The sequence below is a fragment of the Aquarana catesbeiana genome, linkage group LG03, assembly GCF_042186555.1.
Source record: "Aquarana catesbeiana isolate 2022-GZ linkage group LG03, ASM4218655v1, whole genome shotgun sequence".
Classification (NCBI taxonomy): Eukaryota; Metazoa; Chordata; class Amphibia; order Anura; family Ranidae; genus Aquarana; species Aquarana catesbeiana.
In genome coordinates, this window is record NC_133326.1 from 674061591 (window position 1) to 674079481 (window position 17891).

General features: G+C 47.5%; 1 protein-coding gene across 2 annotated transcripts in view; it reads right to left on the bottom strand.

The window, feature by feature from the left end:
- Positions 1-17891, bottom strand: part of LOC141133486 (NXPE family member 3-like) — a 240759-nt gene that overhangs the window by 42408 nt on the left and 180460 nt on the right. For both annotated transcript variants that reach the window (XM_073622882.1, XM_073622881.1), the window contains exons 4-5: positions 12931-13001; positions 2753-2968 (exon numbers count right to left, since the gene is read on the bottom strand). In XM_073622882.1, coding sequence (XP_073478983.1) covers positions 2753-2968; positions 12931-13001 — 287 coding nt within the window. The remainder of the gene's footprint in view (positions 1-2752; positions 2969-12930; positions 13002-17891) is intronic.

The following is a 17891-nucleotide window of genomic DNA, read 5'->3' on the forward strand; positions in this document are numbered from 1 at the left end:
TGCCAGCCCTCCTCTGTACATACTGCCAGAGAAAACTCATAAATACCAACAGAATAGATCCCCACAATGTTGGAGGGAAGGAATGTAAACAAATCAGTACAATGATAAAAATCTGGTGGGAATGTCCAAAGATAAAGTAATACTGGCAGGAAATTCAAGAACATATAGGAGAGATAACTGGTGAAAAGATATTAAACAATCCACAGACGTGTCTGTTTCATGATACAAAAGATACAAAAAAGCACTATAGGAAAACATTGACCCCATTTCTGTTAAACGCTGCAAAAGGACTAATACCAAAGAAATGGTTAGCAGATATAAAAGAGTGGTTTGAAAGAGTGGACTACATCTGTAAAATTGAATATTTAACCACTTCAGCCCTGGAAGAATTTACCCCCTTCCCGACCAGAGCACTTTTTGTGATTCGGCACTGCGTTGCTTTAACTGACAATTACACGACATTGTGCCCAAACAAAATTGACGTCCTTTTTTTCCCACAAATAGAGCTTTGTTTTGGTGGTATTTGATCGCCTCTGCGGTTTTTATTTTTTGCGCTATAAACCAAAGAAGAGCGACAATTTTGAAAAAATCGCATTATTTTTTAGTTTTTGCTGTAATAAATATCCCCCAAAAATATATAAAAAAAAATTTTTTTCCTCAATTTAGGCTGATATGTATTCTTCTACATATTTTTGGTAAAAAAATCGCAATAAGTGTATATTAATTGGTTTGCGCAAAAATTAGCGTCTACAAAATAGGGCATAGATTTATAGCATTTTTATTATTTTTTTTTTTTACTAGTAATGGGGGTGATCTGTGATTTTTATCGTGACTTCGACATTATGGCGGACACATCGGACAATTTTGACACATTTTTGGAACCACTGGCAATAATACAGCGATCGGTGTGATTAAAAATGCATTGATTATTGTAAAAATGTCACTGGCAGTGAAGGGTTAACACTAGGGGGCGGTGAAGGGGTTAACTGTGTTCCCTGGGAGGTGATTCTAACTGAAAGGGGAGGGACTAACTACAGGAAGTGACAGATCGTGGTTCCTAGCTCATAGGAACACCCGATCTGTCACTCCTGTCAGAACAGGGAAGTGTGTGTTTACACACACTCATCCCTGTTCTGTGTCTCCAGCTCATGATTGCTCGTGGCCGAAGGTCATAGGGCAGGTAGAAAGATATAACAGTATCTGGGGAAGATTGACAGATTTTAAGTCTTCAGGGAAATATGTAGAAAGGATGATGGAGGAGGGCAGCAGAGGTTGAAACAGGAGGGACGGGTGATGGCAAACCAGACAGGTGGTAGGGGAGGGGGGGTCGAGGAGGAGTGGGGAGGGAGAAATAGGAAGGGAAAGTATGTATTTTGTAAATCAGAAACAGATGTTAACTGTATCTTTTGGTTTTTGCCTATTTGTACATAAATTAAATAAAGTTTATAGAAATGGAAAAAAAAGGGGGGGGTTATACCACGATGATGTGAGACCATATCAAGAAAAGAAGAAAAGATTGATCGCACACTTGAATCCAAAAGATGCTGTAGAGATTTCTTTATTGTCACGAGCCAGACAAAATTGCAATGATGATTAGTTGACGCGTTTCACACGAAAAGAACCGTGCTTGTGATGTGAGACCAAGTTGGAGACAGTGAATGAGCGTTAAGTTGAATAGTCTCTCGATAAAGTTTTCTGAAGTGGTTATAAAAAAAAGTATGCTGGCTTGGGTTTTACTCTTGCAATGCAGTCCCCTGAACTGTATTCCGCTAATCACTAACTTCAAGAGGATGGAGGCACCCTGAAGAGACAGTACAGTTATGCCCCGTACACACGATCGGACATTGATCGGACATTCCGACAACAAAATCCATGGATTTTTTCCCAACGGATGTTGGCTCTTGCATACACACGGTCAAACAAAGTTGGTTGGTAATTGACGTCAATGAACGCGGTGACGTACAACACGTACGAAGAGCCGAGAAAAATGGAGTTCAATAGCCAGTGCTGCTCTTCTGCTTGATTCCGAGCATGCGTGGAACTTTGTGCGTCGGAATTGTGTACACGATCGGAATTTACGCAAACGGATTTTGTTGTCTGAAAATTTGAGAACCAGATCTCAAATTTTGTGCGATGGAAATTCCGATAGAAACTGTCCGATGGAGCCTCCACACGGTCGGAATTTCTGACAACAAGCTCCGATCGCACATTTTACGTTGGAAAATCCGACCGTTTGCACGGGGTATTAGAAGTGTCCTTCGTTACCTTTTCTACTAAGTTTGGAGTATTCCAAGGCTCATGCCGCACTCTACCCAAGTTGTATCAGCATTAAACTACATAAAGACATGCACTGCCTGTTTCTTGAGTTGAAAGACTGCTGTGTGCCTGGCTACCTTATGCCTCATAGGGAATGAAATCTTGGATAAATCAGCCAGCATGGCTTGAGGGTTTGTGCTACAAATGAAGGGATCACTTTAAATGGCTTTTCTGTCTTCTTGATCACCTAGCCTTCCCATATACATAGTACACTATCAACATCTTACACCAGTGTGGATTAAGAAGCAGAAAAAAAAGCTGTGCATTGTATTCTGTATCTGTGATTTAGTTGATAAGGGAAAAACAAAAGTCATAATTCGAATGGCTCCATTAATAAACAATGAATGCATTCTTGTCTTTTTATAGTATGCAAAAGCTTTTTTTTTCTGGAAAAGGCCATTCTGATTTTCACTAGAAAATAGGGCAAAGTTCTTACTTGGAATAAACTTCTCCAGGTATTCAAACCACTGGCGTAGTGTAGAGTCTCCGAACATGTGGATGTTTTTCCCTTTAAGGCAGGCTAATGCGTCGGATGGTCGAGGAAAATGTCTTGCTGTACACATCAGGGATGTCCAAACATCATTATAGTAGAACCCAGATGGCTTTGGAGGTTCCTTGCCATCCCTACAGACTGTGAGATTGGATGTAAGACCTGGAAGACAGGATGACCAGATGAGTCTTGCAAGCAACAAAAAGATATGTTGCCTTAAAGGAAAACTACTTGTGTTGAAAATGTTATATACCATATAAAATTGCCGTACAAGCCATTTTTTACTAAGAGGGGGAGAAGGGGGAGCTGAGCAGGCAAGTTCCTGCTTGGTGAGGGAAGCAGGGCAAGCTTAGCCACTGAGTCTTTTCGGAGGGGAGGAAGCAGGGGGAACTGAGCTGCTGAGTTCCTGCTTGGGTAGGGAAGCAGGGCAAGCTTAGCCACTGAGTCTGTTCGGAGGGGAGGAAGCAGGGGGAACTGAGCTTCTGAGTTGCTGTTTGGTGAGGGAAGCAGGGCAAGCTTAGCCACTGAGTCTGTTCGGAGGGGAGGAAGCAGGGGGAACTGAGCTGCTGAGTTCCTGCTTGGTGAGGGAAGCAGGGCAAGCTTAGCCACTGAGTCTTTTCGGAGGGGAAGAAGCAGGGGGAACTGAGCTGCTGAGTTCCTGCTTGGGTAGGGAAGCAGGGCAAGCTTAGCCACTGAGTCTTTTCGGAGGGGAGGAAGCAGGGAGAACTGAGCTGCTAAGTTCCTGCTTGGGTAGGGAAGCAGGGCAAGCTTAGCCACTGAGTCTGTTCGGAGGGGAGGAAGCAGGGGGAACTGAGCTGCTGAGTTCCTGCTTGGTGAGGGAAGCAGGGCAAGCTTGGCCACTGAGTCTTTTCGGAGGGAAGAAGCAGGGGGAACTGAGCTGCTGAGTTCCTGCTTGGGTAGGGAAGCAGGGCAAGCTTAGCCACTGAGTCTGTTCGGAGGGGAGGAAGCAGGGGGAACTGAGCTGCTGAGTTGCTGTTTGGTGAGGGAAGCAGGGCAAGCTTAGCCACTGAGTCTTTTCGGAGGGGAAGAAGCAGGGGGAACTGAGCTGCTGAGTTCCTGCTTGGTGAGGGAAGCAGGGCCAGCTTAGCCACTGAGTCTTTTCAGCGGGGAGGAAGCAGGGGGAACTGAGCTGCTGAGTTCCTGCTTGGTGAGGGAAGCAGGGCAAGGTTAGCCACTGAGTCTTTTAGGAGAGGAGGAAGCAGGGGGAACTGAGCTGCTGAGTTCCTGCTTGGTGAGGGAAGCAGGGCAAGGTTAGCCACTGAGTCTTTTAGGAGAGGAGGAAGCAGGGGGAACTGAGCTGCTGAGTTCCTGCTTGGTGAGGGAAGCAGGATAAGCTTAGCCACTGAGTCTTTTCGGAGGGGAGGAAGCAGGGGGAACTGAGCTGCTGAGTTGCTGCTTGGTGAGGGAAGCAGGGCAAGCTTAATCACTGAGTCTTTTTGGAAGGGAGGAAGCAGGGGGAACTCAGCTTCTGAGTTGCTGCTTGGTGAGGGAATCACAGCGAGCTTAGCCACAGTCTTTTTAAGGCGGAGGGGGGCAGGGGGAGCTGAGCTACTGAGTTCCTGCTTGATGAGAGAAGCAGGGGGGACTAAGCCACTGAGTCTCTGTGGGCAGAAGAGGGGGAGCTGATGATTTTTAGGCTTGGAAGAAAAGCAAAGGGAGTTGAGCTGCTGATTAGGATTCCTTTCACACATTTGGCCAGGGGGTGGTCACTTCACCTTTTTTCCGCCCCTTGACCGCCCACCTACAAGAGGACATGGTGCTTCTAAAGTACATACATACGCTATGCTATGCATGCTTCATAGCTCCTATGGTAAGCAAGAGCTCCAAAGCTGCAAATGCAGCCATCTTTTCAGGTCCTTGAAGAGGGCATTTACAGACATAAGACAAATAATTCTGAAGGGTGTGCTGAAGGGGCTAGAGAATAATTTATAATGCTCAGCAGACACACTCTTAAAGGATAAGTTCACATTTTGTAACATGTTCAGAGCTGCTGTCAGAAATCATTGGGCTCCATAAAGCCTACCTGACAGGTCACCAAAAAAAAAAGAAATATCAAAACAATATTTGCTAACAATTGTATTCATAGGCACAAATATAACTTACAAAATTCTTGCTAAATTTAAAAGATAACATTTTGAGTTAATAGATAATGTTCTGTGTGTAAATGAGGTCTCGGGGATCATTGTCATAGGTGGTGTGGCCTGTATAATGTAAAAACTTTGTTTTTTTTTTTAAATGTGGCTATTGCTGTGTGCTGGCAGCCTATGTTATGCTATGGGAACGCAGCAGCTTCATGAACACAGCCGCAAGTCCTAATTAGACAGGCATGTGGATGCAGGTGTACGGCCATGAATACAGACAGTGTGCATTAGGGGCCACTCACCCGCACCTGTACACTTTAAAAAGGACTAGCGGCTGTGTTCAAACCTCTCATTCACACTGTATGGGTCAGAGAACCCGTGTGAATGACCCCCTAATTGTTTTTAAAAATTTTTACAACTTGTTAAAATTATGTTTTACAATTTGGTATTATTTTTTTACGTTTTTACATTTTTTTAATTTGACTTACTTTACAACACTGTTCGGGAGGCTTGGGTGAACTATCAGGTGTCTAAATAGACCCCGACATCTGACCTTTGAGACAGAGAAAGGAAATGACGATACTTCAATTGCTTTCTCTGAAGCCTCAGCTTCACTGAAGATGAATAAACATGAGACAGAGGCAGAGTTTTAATATGCTTCAGTTATGAATTGACACAGGAGCGATCAGTACTGATCACTTGCTGTGTTCATTCACTAAAGGAAGAGGCCAGGGAATTACATATTTACCATCCCCTTCCCTGCTCTCCATCCTGAACATCCCCCTGTGTACCCACAGCAGCCAGAAGAAGGGAGAGGAGGAGAGACCAGCTTTCAGCTGTTGCAGAGAGCTGCACAGGGCATCACTCCTGTAATTGCTCTAGGGCTGAAACAACTAATCGGCATAATCAATTATAATCGATTATCAGAATAGTTATCAACTATTTTCATAATCGATTAGTTGGTCAGCCGATTAGTTGGCCTGCATACAGAATGCATTATTTGTTTACATATGAGAAAATACAGTGCAGCACACATACAGCACAGCACATCATCCATAAATGTCAGTATACACAGTGCAACACACATATAGCTCAGTACTCTGTCCATACATGTCAGTATACACAGTGCTGAACACATACAGCTCAGTACACTGTTCATACATATCAGTATACACAGTGCAGCACACATACAGCTCAGTACATTCATACATGCAGTTGTGTATTTTGGTTTTGTGCTGCCCTAGGTAAGACTAAAATCCCTCCTATGTAAATTTGCTCCACCCCTTCCTGTTTAATGGATGTGACTCTCTCCAAAATTGAAAGACTACAAGTCCTACCTTGAACCCCTGAGATTTCACTAGAGGGGGGGGAGGTGAGAGAGGAGGGGGGAGAGAGGAGGGTGAGTTAGAGAGAGGGGTGAGAGAGAGGGGGGTGGGAGAGAGAGGGGGTGGGAGAGAGAGAGAGAGAGGGGGTGAATGAGGGGGATGAGAGAGAGGGGGGTGGGAAAGACAGAATAGGGGGTGGGAGAGAGGGGGTGAGAGGGTGGGTGAGAGATAGGGGGTGGGAGAGGGAGAGGGAGAGAGAGAGAGGGAGGGGGTGGGTGAGGGAGGGTGAGAGGGGGGTGAGAGAGAGAGAGGGGGTGAGAGAGAGAAAAGGTGGGAAAGAAATAGGGGTTGGGAGATAGAGAGCAGGGTGGGTGAGGGAGGGTGAGAGAGAGGGGTGAGAGAGAGCGGGGGGAGAGAGGGGGGGTGGGAGAGAGAAAGGGGGTGGGAGAAAGTCCTGCCTGTAGTCCCTCCTGTGCCCCCTGTCTGTTGGTAAGTGTGTGTGACACACCTACCTCCCACCCGTCCTTGTCCTCTGGACCCTCAGTCAGCCTGTCTTCCTGTTGATGTCCCAGCTGGGAGTGGAGAGGAGGACCGGATTGGTGGAATTTGCTCCGCTGCCCTGCACCCCGCCGTCACTGGACCTGCGGGACTCTTTGGGCCCCACAAGCACTAGGTGCAGAGCAGGAGGAAGTTAAATCCTCCTCTGCTTTGAATTATGGGCAGGGCAATGGAGACGCGGCCACAACGTCACTGGTTGATAGACGCCAGGTTGCTCTAGTAACCAGCCTGGGCCTTGTCAGACTAGGCCAAAATACAGCACTGTATACATGTCAGTAAGTGCCTTAGAACTTGTGAATGTGTGAGGAGCAATACTTCATGGGACATGTAGTCCTGGGCAGAAGGCAGAAGGAAGTGAGTGATTCTAAAAGCAAACTTTTCTTTACCTTGCTAAAGAGGCAATCTATACTATACTCTGCAGCTTGCGATAGGAGCACCCTGAAGGCAGGAGGAGCCAGTAACGCCGGCGTCGGGACCCAGAAGAGGAGGAACGGGGCTGCTATGTGCAAAACCATTACACAGAGCCAGTAAGTGTGACAAATGTGTTGTTTATAAAAAAAATAATAATAATAATCCAATGTTTACAATAACTTCAAGGGCTCTATGCAGGATAAATTAGCATCTGAACCCAGAGAAGCTGGTGGCTGATAGAGGTGATATAAGGCATTACAAATATATTTAAAATAAAAGTTTACCAGTATTGTGCATTATATTTAGATGATTATATCCATTAAAAAAAGGCTCAGCCTTTAGTACTACTTTAATATAAAAAAATTATATCCTACCCCTCATATAGCTTTATGTCTGACTCCACGTTTAATATATCCTGTATATCCTACTGCTGGGCATATTTATTATTATATATATGATAGAAGTACTGTACACTGTCTATATATTATTACTTTCACTGTTCCACAGTATAAATTAACCCGTTATAGTAGTGATTATCTGCTGTTTTTGCACTATAAAGGGCTAATTTTTAGGTTTTTTATAAACCCCATCATGACAGGTGATAAAAAGTATGCTTCTGCTACTAAATGTCTTATGCTGGCCATATGTCATATATCGATTTTTGGACAAGAATATTATGAAAATTCTTTGTACATGTGATGAATGGACGAATGTTGTTTGAAAAGTTCACTTACTTTTAACATTCAATTTTAAATTTAATATATTTTCTGAATGAAAACCACATACACTGTCTGAAAAATTCATTTTCTATTCTGCTCCTGCGAATTTTCCTGTCACTGTGGTCGAAAACGAACGTCGTTTTGAACCCACTAAAAATTTGAAAATCGAATGAATACTCTTACAACGAACATTTTCGAAGAAAAAAATTTGTTCATGTATAGCCAGCATAAGGGACAGAAGGCGCAGGTTGTGTCAAGCTACCTGCCTATGACAAGAGAGTCTGTCATGCATACGGTAATATTATACTACAATCCTGTCTGAAAATCTGCAAAACAGCGTTTTAGGTCTTTTTAAATTTGAGTCTGATGATATATGCCAGATTCAACCTCTAATGCCCCGTACACACGGTCGGACTTTGTTTGGACATTCCGACAACAAAATCCTAGGATTTTTTCCGACGGATGTTGGCTCACGGTCACACAAAGTTGTCGGAAAATCCGATCGTTCTAAACGCAGTGACGTAGGACACGTACGTCGGGACTATAAACGGGGCAGTGGCCAATAGCTTTCATCTCTTTATTTATTCTGAGCATGCGTGGCACTTTGTCCGTCGGATTTGTGTACACACGATCAGAAATTCCGACTACGGATTTTGTTGTCGGAAAATTTTATATCCTGCTCTCCAACTTTGTGTGTCGGAAAATTTCCGACAACAAGGTCCTATCACACATTTTCCATCGGAAAATCCGACCGTGTGTACGGGGCATAATAGTTACAAGGGTTCTTCAAATAGTTTCTGTACTTTTTTATATTTAATAGAGTTTAAAAAAAAAAGTGTAGAAACTTTTTGAAGAGCCCATATATCTTCTATCTGTTATTCTCAGAGTGGATTAGATATTTTGATTTTTAACCATATAGCTGGTTATTTATATTTACCATTGCATATAGATATTCAAGAAGAAATTGTCTTTTTTTTTACTTTCATATTAACTAAATTACACACACATTTTTTTTTTAGGTTTTTACCTGATTAATCGAAACAATAATTGGCCAAATAATCAATTATGAAAATAATTGTTAGTTGCAGCCCTAAATTGCTCCCCCATGACACGATTCCCCCCCCCCCCCCGTCTTTCCCACATCTGATTCCCCTGATGTTCGGGCCCCCAGCTTGTAGTTCTCAATGAACTACCAGGGCGCTGTTGATCGCTCTAGGTAGTTCATTGAGCTTCCTGTCAGAGTGTGACTGCCTGTCTGTATCAGAAGTACAGGCAGACAGCTGCATAGACAGTCTGCAGGACCGTGTCATTACACCCACAATCTGCTGATCGTGGGTGAAACGCTTTTACAGATTCCTAACAAAAAAAATAATAAATGTGGATTCATTATTTTTTTGTAAAGATGAACTTATCCTTTAATGATAGGTATAGCTATATCAATATTTGTATAAGATAAGTTTTCACACTCTTGACTACCAACAGATTATTGAGCTGAATGAAATTACGATTTGATAGACGCCAAATATGATATGAATCCTATGTCTTAGTCATAGGAGGGGTAATGTATCCCATCAGCCTTCTGCACTTCATAATATAGGCGTGTTTGTTGTCTAATTGATTTGTTGTTTTCAATGAATTATTATTTGTTAGTGTAACCCTGTTTTATGAATGTATTCCATTAAAACGGGAATTATGGATTATGTATAAAATTTGGCTCTGAAAGTTTTATCCCAGGTCATAAACCAGAATCACAGATGTATATTTGCTTCTAGTGTACGCCTGGTTTACATCAGTCATTCATGACCAGGCTGTGTTAGATGCATTTTCAGGGACCTTGCTAAAGGTTTTGTAACCCACCCGCAATCCATTTAAATGACCTGCTTTCTGTGAATGTGTTTTAAAGTGTTACTAAACCCAGGACCCAGCATTCACTATATCTGGTCTCCCACAGTATACACACAACATGGTAATGCAATTATTTTAGTAAATATAAACTGCTAATACCCTTTCTCATCAGCAGTATATAGCAGTCTTGTGACTACTATCAGTGTCTGGTTGAGTCTTGGTTCACATATAAGCCGCATGCGGCTCACAGCAGGGGTCCGGTGCATGCTGGTCCACCGTTTCAGGTCTGATTTCAGCCCGAATTTTGGGCTTAATGTGCACCTGAAATGGACCAAAAGACACACAGTGTTTTTCTGGAAAATGAACCGAACCCACAGCGAAGATACGTTAACTGGCTCCATGGAGAGCCGGTCAAAATCTCCTGCTATTGCAAATTGGATGCGGGGATCCAATTCGCAATGGTGTGAACCCAGCCTAAAGCTTGTAGTAGGAGTTTTCATTCTCCCCTGATTGTCCTATGAGGCTGCCGGACCCCTGACCCTCTGTCTGGAGAGTGCTGATTGGCCCTGTGCTGATTAGACATGTGCGGTTTGCTTCGGTCCGAATTAATATTCAGACAAATTTTTCATTATTCAGAGATTCGGATATATCCGAATACTCAAATTACAATATAAACAAATTTTACCGATTGCTCAGAATAATGAAATTCGTCTGAATTTCGAAAATTCGGACTGAAATTCGAATCGAATTTTACACTGAACTCCAGTCGAATTCTAACTACACATATTGATGTGAGATTTCCCTTCCACAGACGGTGGTCTCAGCGGGGGGCATCGATAGATACAAAAAGCTATTAGATAAGCACCTGAACGACCGCAACATACAGGGATATATAATGTAATACTGACATATAATCACACACATAGGTTGGACTTGATGGACTTGTGTCTTTTTTCAACCTCACCTACTATGTACAGTATCTCACAAAAGTGAGTACACCCCTCACGTTTTTGTAAATATTTTATTATATCTTTTCATGTGACAACGCTGAAGAAATGACACTTTGCTACAATGTAAAGTAGTGAGTGTTCAGCTTGTATAACAGTTTCAATTTGCACAACAGTGATGCTGTCATGGAGGAGTGGAAGAGGACTCCAATGGCAACCTGTGAAGCTCTGGTGAACTCCATGCCCAAGAGGGTTAAGGCAGCGCTGGAAAAAAAAAATGGTGGCCCCACAAAATATTGACACTTTGAGCCAAATTTGGACATATTCACTTAGGGGTGTACTCACTTTTGTTGCCAGCAGTTTAGACATTTATGGCTGTGTGTTGAGTTATTTTGAGGGGACAGCAAATTTACACTGTTATACAAGCTGTACACTCACTACTTTACATTGTAGCAAAGTGTCATTTCTACAGTGTTGTCACATGAAAAGATAGAATAAAATATTTACAAAAATGTGAGGGGTGTACTCACTTTTGTGAGATACTGTAACTATGCTGAAATCAAAGACTGTGTGTGTTATTAGAGTACCATTTCAAAATAATACTGTTTTTATTAAGCCAAGCCAAGCCAGGTGATTTAAAGAGACATTGTAATCATTTGATTATTCTTATTCTTGAAAGATTTTTCTTTTGTTTGTTCACTTTGCTGCATTCAAATCGAAAACAATATAACATTTTTGTTTCGACCGATTCGAAAATTTATCGATTTGAATGCTTCAAATCGTAAAAATCTGTAAATTTGAAGAAAATTAGAAAATTCTGAATATGAATTCCAAATACGAATTGAACAAACCATTTGAATTGAACTAAATTAAATAACTAGATTAACGAATCAAAGCAAAACAAAACAATTTTTTTTCATCATGCACATGTCTAGTGCTGATCACATGGACCCTCCCAAAACAAAAACTCTCTGGCAATACACACCAAACTGAGCATGTGCAGATTGCCCCCAGGGCTCTGTACTGTCAGGAGATAGGTTGGGGACAGTGGAAGAAGGGGAGGTTAAGAGAAGACAGGATCAAACAGCAAAGGAATAACCCCTTAGATTCCACAGTGAGTATAACAAGGATGCTTTACTGCATATACAGACTAATTTGACTGTTGTGGGTAACATTTTAAGCTGAACTGTAATGTGTTACCTAATCATGTATGCCTAGGTTAGTACAGAAATGAGATCTTTTATTGACTTGGTTTATTTTTATTGACTTGTGAATTTCAGAGAAATTAGGGTGGTAATGTGTTCAGTATGACCTCCCATTCTCTCCATCAGGTCGCCAGACCTCATTGCCATTGCACCCTCTCTATTCCCACCTTGTGACTGGACAGTGAAAGGTGTAGCAGTAGACTGATGATCATGAGCTCATCTCTTGGTCATTCTGCTCTCTCCTGCTATCAGCATGCTCTATTTGCTGCAAAACACTCAATAGGCTCCTTGTGTTGATTTCTCCCTCTTCTTTATGAGCACTGCTATATAGTAGACTACAAGGTGCTAATACCAGGCTAAACTTAGACACTAATGCCCTGTACACACGATCGGACATTGATCGGACAAATTATGACAACAAAATCCATCAGATTTTTTCCTACGGATTTTGGGCCAAACTTGTCTTGCATACACACGGTCGCACAAAGTTGTCGGAAAATCCGATAGTTCTGGACGTAAAACGCGTATGTCGGGACTATATATGGGGCAGTAGTCAATAGCTTTCGTCTCCTAATTTATTCTGAGCATGTGTGGCACTTTGTGCGTTGGATTTGTGTACACACGATCGGAACTTAAACGATCGGATTTTGTTGTCAGAAAATTTTATATCCTGCTCTCAAACTTTGTGTGTCGGAAATTCCGACGGAAAAAGTCAGATGGAGCCCACACACGATCGGAATTGCCGACAAAAAGCTCCGATCACATATTTTCCATCGGAAAGTCCGACCGTGTGTACAGGGCATTACACTTCACTCCTTTAAAAAAACAATACACGTAATAATATATACAGAGCTGCGTTCAGTTGTGTCTTGGAGTTCGGCATTAAAATAAATATAATACAAAGGGTAAAATAAAGGGTATGAAAGTGACACACAAGCAGCAAGGTAAATCAAAATAGTTATAGAAGTACATTGTTAGTTCATTGCATTATGTAAGTAAATTCAAATCTTACCCCGGGTACTGTTATCTGATGTCACATTGATTGGAGGGATGGACCCCGGGACAACCTGGTTAGTCACAGAGCTGGTAGATGGCAATAATAAATTAAACTGATAGAATTAAAGCAGAGCCACAATCACATAACATGTTAGAATGAGAACTAAATATAACCTTGTACCCTGACCATTTGTCACATGTATAATAACAGCGATGAGCACTGTTATGTACAACACAATGTAGTGCAGACTGCAGTGGTCAACAGTGTGTGTCATAGTGCCCCCTATATTGCTGGACAACAGCGAAAAAATGGCTTTCTTTACCCATATCACTACAATGTATATATTCACCCCTTCTTACCAACGCTCAATACCCCCACTATCTCTCTCTCACAATTAATTCGCTATTGTCACACAACTGGGTGGGCTCAGGGCACAGTGCTCTCTGCCCCGAACCCACCCTTTTTTGAAGCCAATTATAGCCTCAGGCTGGAATCATGTGCTTAAAAAAAAAAAAACATTGGAATTTATGTGTCTGGCGCCCTGCATGTAGATTAGGTGCCGGGCGCATGGATTAGGGGGGCAGCCCCTGCGCCCTTAATGGATGGGCCGCCGCGGATCAGCACTAAGGCTGGATTCACACCTAGGCATTTTTAGCGCTTTTTGCATTTTGCAGATTTGCACTACAGTCCATTTAACATGGTTTCCTATGGAACACGTTCTGTAGTGCAAATCTGCAAAATGCAAAAAGCACTAAAAATGCAAAGGTGTGAATCCAGCCTAAGGACTGATCATACTACTTCACAGCCTACAATCCAAGTGAAACATACCTTGTGAAGTCACACTTAAAAAATGAAAGTAAACTTGGGAGGAGAGGGGGGTAAAAATGCACGCCATACTTTTCAGATATTTATTTGTAAAAAATTTTGAAAACCATTTATCATTTTTCTTCCACGTCACAATTATGTGCCACTTTGCGTTGGTCTATCACAAAAAATCCCAATAAAATATATTTACATTTTTGGTGGTAACATTACAAAATGTCAAGGTGTATGAACACTTTTTATTACTACAGGCAAAACCTTTTTTAGATTTGGATAAAGTGCAGATGGGAGAAAACCACTGTCGGGTAAGGGAGATCACCCACTCTGACTGTCCTGATCACCAATATCATTGAGAAAAGTGAAGGTAAATGCAAACATCTTGAGTTACCACCAGAACAGGAATAGAGGGGAAGTCTTCCAATGTTCCTGTGAAAACTGTCTAAGGCAGGGGTCCTCAAACTACGGCCCGCGGGCCACATGCGGCCCGCCGAGGACATTTATCCGGCCCACCCCACCCAGGGCCGGATTCCCGACAGGCCAGGCTAGGGCCGGGGGCCAGGTCGGCTCGGCTTGGGCAGGTCCACTCTGCTTCGGCAGGGAGCATATCCGCTCCGCTCAGGCCGCCTCCCCCACCCCAGTCATTGATGGAGGGCTCCGTGTGCCGCGCTGCATGCTGGGAAGTGTAGTTTCCAGCACAGTCCCGCGCGGATTCACATCTTCCTCACGTGGCAGACAGGAGGCGCGGAGGGTGACAGCGAGACAGGAGGCGCGAAGAGTGACAGCGAGAGCGGAGGCTTCAGGCAACAGCCTACTAACAAGTGAGGACCCCTGTCCATCCCACTGTCCCCCCCTCTGTCCCCCTGTCCACCCCTCTGTCCCCCTGTCCACCCCACTGTCCACACCACTGTCCCCCTGTCCACCCCTCTGTCCCCCTGTTCACCCCTCTGTCCATCCCACTGTCCCCCTGTCCATCCCTCTGTCCCCCTGTCCATCCCTCTGTCCCCCTGTCCATCCCTCTGTCCCCCTGTCCATCCCACTGTCCCCCTGTCCATCCATCTGTCCCCCTGTCCATCCCACTGTCCACCCCTCTGTCCCCCTGTCCACCCCCCTGTCCACCCCACTGTCCCCATGTCCACCCCACTGTCCCCCCCTCTGTCCCCCTGACCCCCCCTCTGTCCCCCTGTCCACCCCTCTGTCCATCCCACTGTCCCCCTGTCTACCCCTCTGTCCCCCTGTCCATCCCACTGTCCCCCTGTCCCCCTATCCACCCCACTGTCCCCCCCCTCTGTCCCCCTGTCCCCCCCCTCTGTCCCCCTGTCCACCCCTCTGTCCCCCTGTCCACCCCTCTGTCCATCCCACTGTCCCCCTGTCCACCCCTCTGTCCCCCTGTCCACCCCTCTGTCCATCCCACTGTCCCCCTGTCCACCCCTCTGTCCCCCTGTCCACCCCTCTGTCCATCCCACTGTCCCCCTGTCCACCCCCCTGTCCACCCCACTGTCCCCCCCTCTGTCCCCCTGTCCACCCCTCTGTCCATCCCACTGTCCCCCTGTCCATCCCACTGTCCCCCTGTCCACCCCACTGTCCACCCGTCCACCCCACTGTCCACCCCACTGTCCCCCTGTCCACCCCTCTGTCCATCCCACTGTCTCCCTGTCCATCCAACTGTCCCCCTGTCCACCCCACTGTTCCCCTATCCACCCCTCTGTCCACCCCCCTGTCCACCCCACTGTCCCCCTGTCCACCCCACTGTCCCCCCCTCTGTCCCCCAGTCCACCCCTCTGTCCCCCTGTCCACCCCTCTGTCCATCCCACTGTCCCCCTGTCCACCCCACTGTCCCCCTGTCCACCCCACTGCCCCCCCTCTGTCCCCCTGTCCACCCCTCTGTCCATCCCACTGTCCCCCTGTCCACCCCACTGTCCCCCTGTCCACCCCTCTGTCCCCCTGTCCACCCCTCTGTCCATCCCACTGTCCCCCTGTCCATCCCACTGTCAGCCTGTCCACCCCACTGTCCCCCTGTCCACCCCTCTGTCCATCCCACTGTCCCCCTGTCCACCCCACTGTGTCCTTGTCCACCCCACTGTCCCCCCCTCTGTCCCCCCCTCTGTCCCCCAGTCCACCCCTCTGTCCCCCTGTCCACCCCTCTGTCCATCCCACTGTCCCCCTGTCCACCCCACTGTCCCCCCCTCTGTCCCCCTGTCCCCCCCTCTGTCCCCCTGTCCACCCCTCTGTCCATCCCTCTGTCCCCCTGTCCATCCCACTGTCCCCCTGTCCATCCCACTGTCCCCCTGTCCCCCCCTCTGTCCCCCTGTCCACCCCTCTGTCCCCCTGTCCATCCCTCTGTCCATCCCACTGTCCCCCTGTCCACCCTACTGTCCCCCTGTCCACCCCTCTGTCCATCCCACTGTCCCCCTGTCCACCCCACTGTCCCCCTGTCCACCCCACTGTCCCCCCCTCTGTCCCACAGTCCACCCCTCTGTCCCCCTGTCCACCCCTCTGTCCATCCCACTGTCCCCCTGTCCACCCCACTGTCCCCCTGTCCACCCCTCTGTCCCCCTGTCCACCCCACTGTCCCCCTGTCCCCCCCTCTGTCCATCCCTCTGTCCCCCCCTCTGTCCCCCTGTCCACCCCTCTGTCCCCCTGTCCACCCCACTGTCCCCCTGTCCCCCCCTCTGTCCCCCCCTCTGTCCCCCTGTCCACCCCACTGTCCCTCCCTCTGTCCCCCTGTCCACCCCTCTGTCCATCCCTCTGTCCCCCTGTCCATCCCTCTGTCCCCCTGTCCACCCCCCTGTCCACCCCTCTGTCCATCCCACAGTCCCACTGTCCCCCTGTCCATCCCACAGTCCCTCTGTCTCCCTGTCCATCCCTCTGTCCCCCTTTCCATCCCTCTGTCCCCCTGTCCACCCCTCTGTCCCCCTGTCCACCCCTCTGTCCCCCTGTCCACCCCTCTGTCCATCCCACTGTCCCCCTGTCCACCTCACTGTCCCCCCCCTCTGTCCCCCTGTCCACCCCTCTGTCCATCCCACTGTCCCCCTGTCCACCCCTCTGTCCATCCCACTGTCCCCCTGTCCACCCCTCTGTCCATCCCACTGTCCCCCTGTCCACCCCACTGCCCCCCCCTCTGTCCCCCTGTCCACCCCTCTGTCCATTCCACTGTCCCCCTGTCCATCCCACTGTCCCCCTGTCCATCCCACTGTCCCCCTGTCCACCCCTCTGTCCCCCTGTCAACCCCACTGTCCACCCCACTGTCCCCGTCCCCCCCTCTGTCCCCCGTCCACCCCTCTGTCCCCCTGTCCACCCCCCTGTCCATCCCACTGTCCCCCTGTCCATCCCACTGTCAGCCTGTCCACCCCACTGTCCCCCTGTCCACCCCTCTGTCCATCCCACTGTCCCCCTGTCCACCCCACTGTGTCCTTGTCCACCCCACTGTCCCCCCCTCTGTCCCCCCCTCTGTCCCCCAGTCCACCCCTCTGTCCCCCTGTCCACCCCTCTGTCCATCCCACTGTCCCCCTGTCCACCCCACTGTCCCCCCCTCTGTCCCCCTGTCCACCCCTCTGTTCATCCCTCTGTCCCCCTGTCCATCCCACTGTCCCCCTGTCCATCCCACTGTCCCCCTGTCCATCCTACTGTCCCCCTGTCCACCCCACTGTCCCCCTGTCCACCCCACTGTCCCCCTGTCCACCCCTCTGCCCCCCTGTCCACCCCTCTGTCCCCCTGTCCACCCCTCTGTCCACCCCTCTGTCCACCCCACTGTCCCCCTGTCCACCCCTCTGTCCATCCCACTGTCCCCCTGTCCACCCCCCTGTCCACCCCACTGTCCCCCTGTCCACCCCACTGTCCCCCTGTCCACCCCACTGTCCCCCCCTCTGTCCCCCTGTCCCCCCCTCTGTCCCCCAGTCCACCCCTCTGTCCCCCTGTCCACCCCTCTGTCCATCCCACTGTCCCCCTGTCCACCCCACTGTCCCCCCCTCTGTCCCCCTGTCCACCCCTCTGTTCATCCCTCTGTCCCCCTGTCCATCCCACTGTCCCCCTGTCCATCCCACTGTCCCCCTGTCCATCCTACTGTCCCCCTGTCCACCCCACTGTCCCCCTGTCCACCAGTCTGTCACCCTGTCCACCCCTCTGCCCCCCTGTCCACCCCTCTGTCCCCCTGTCCA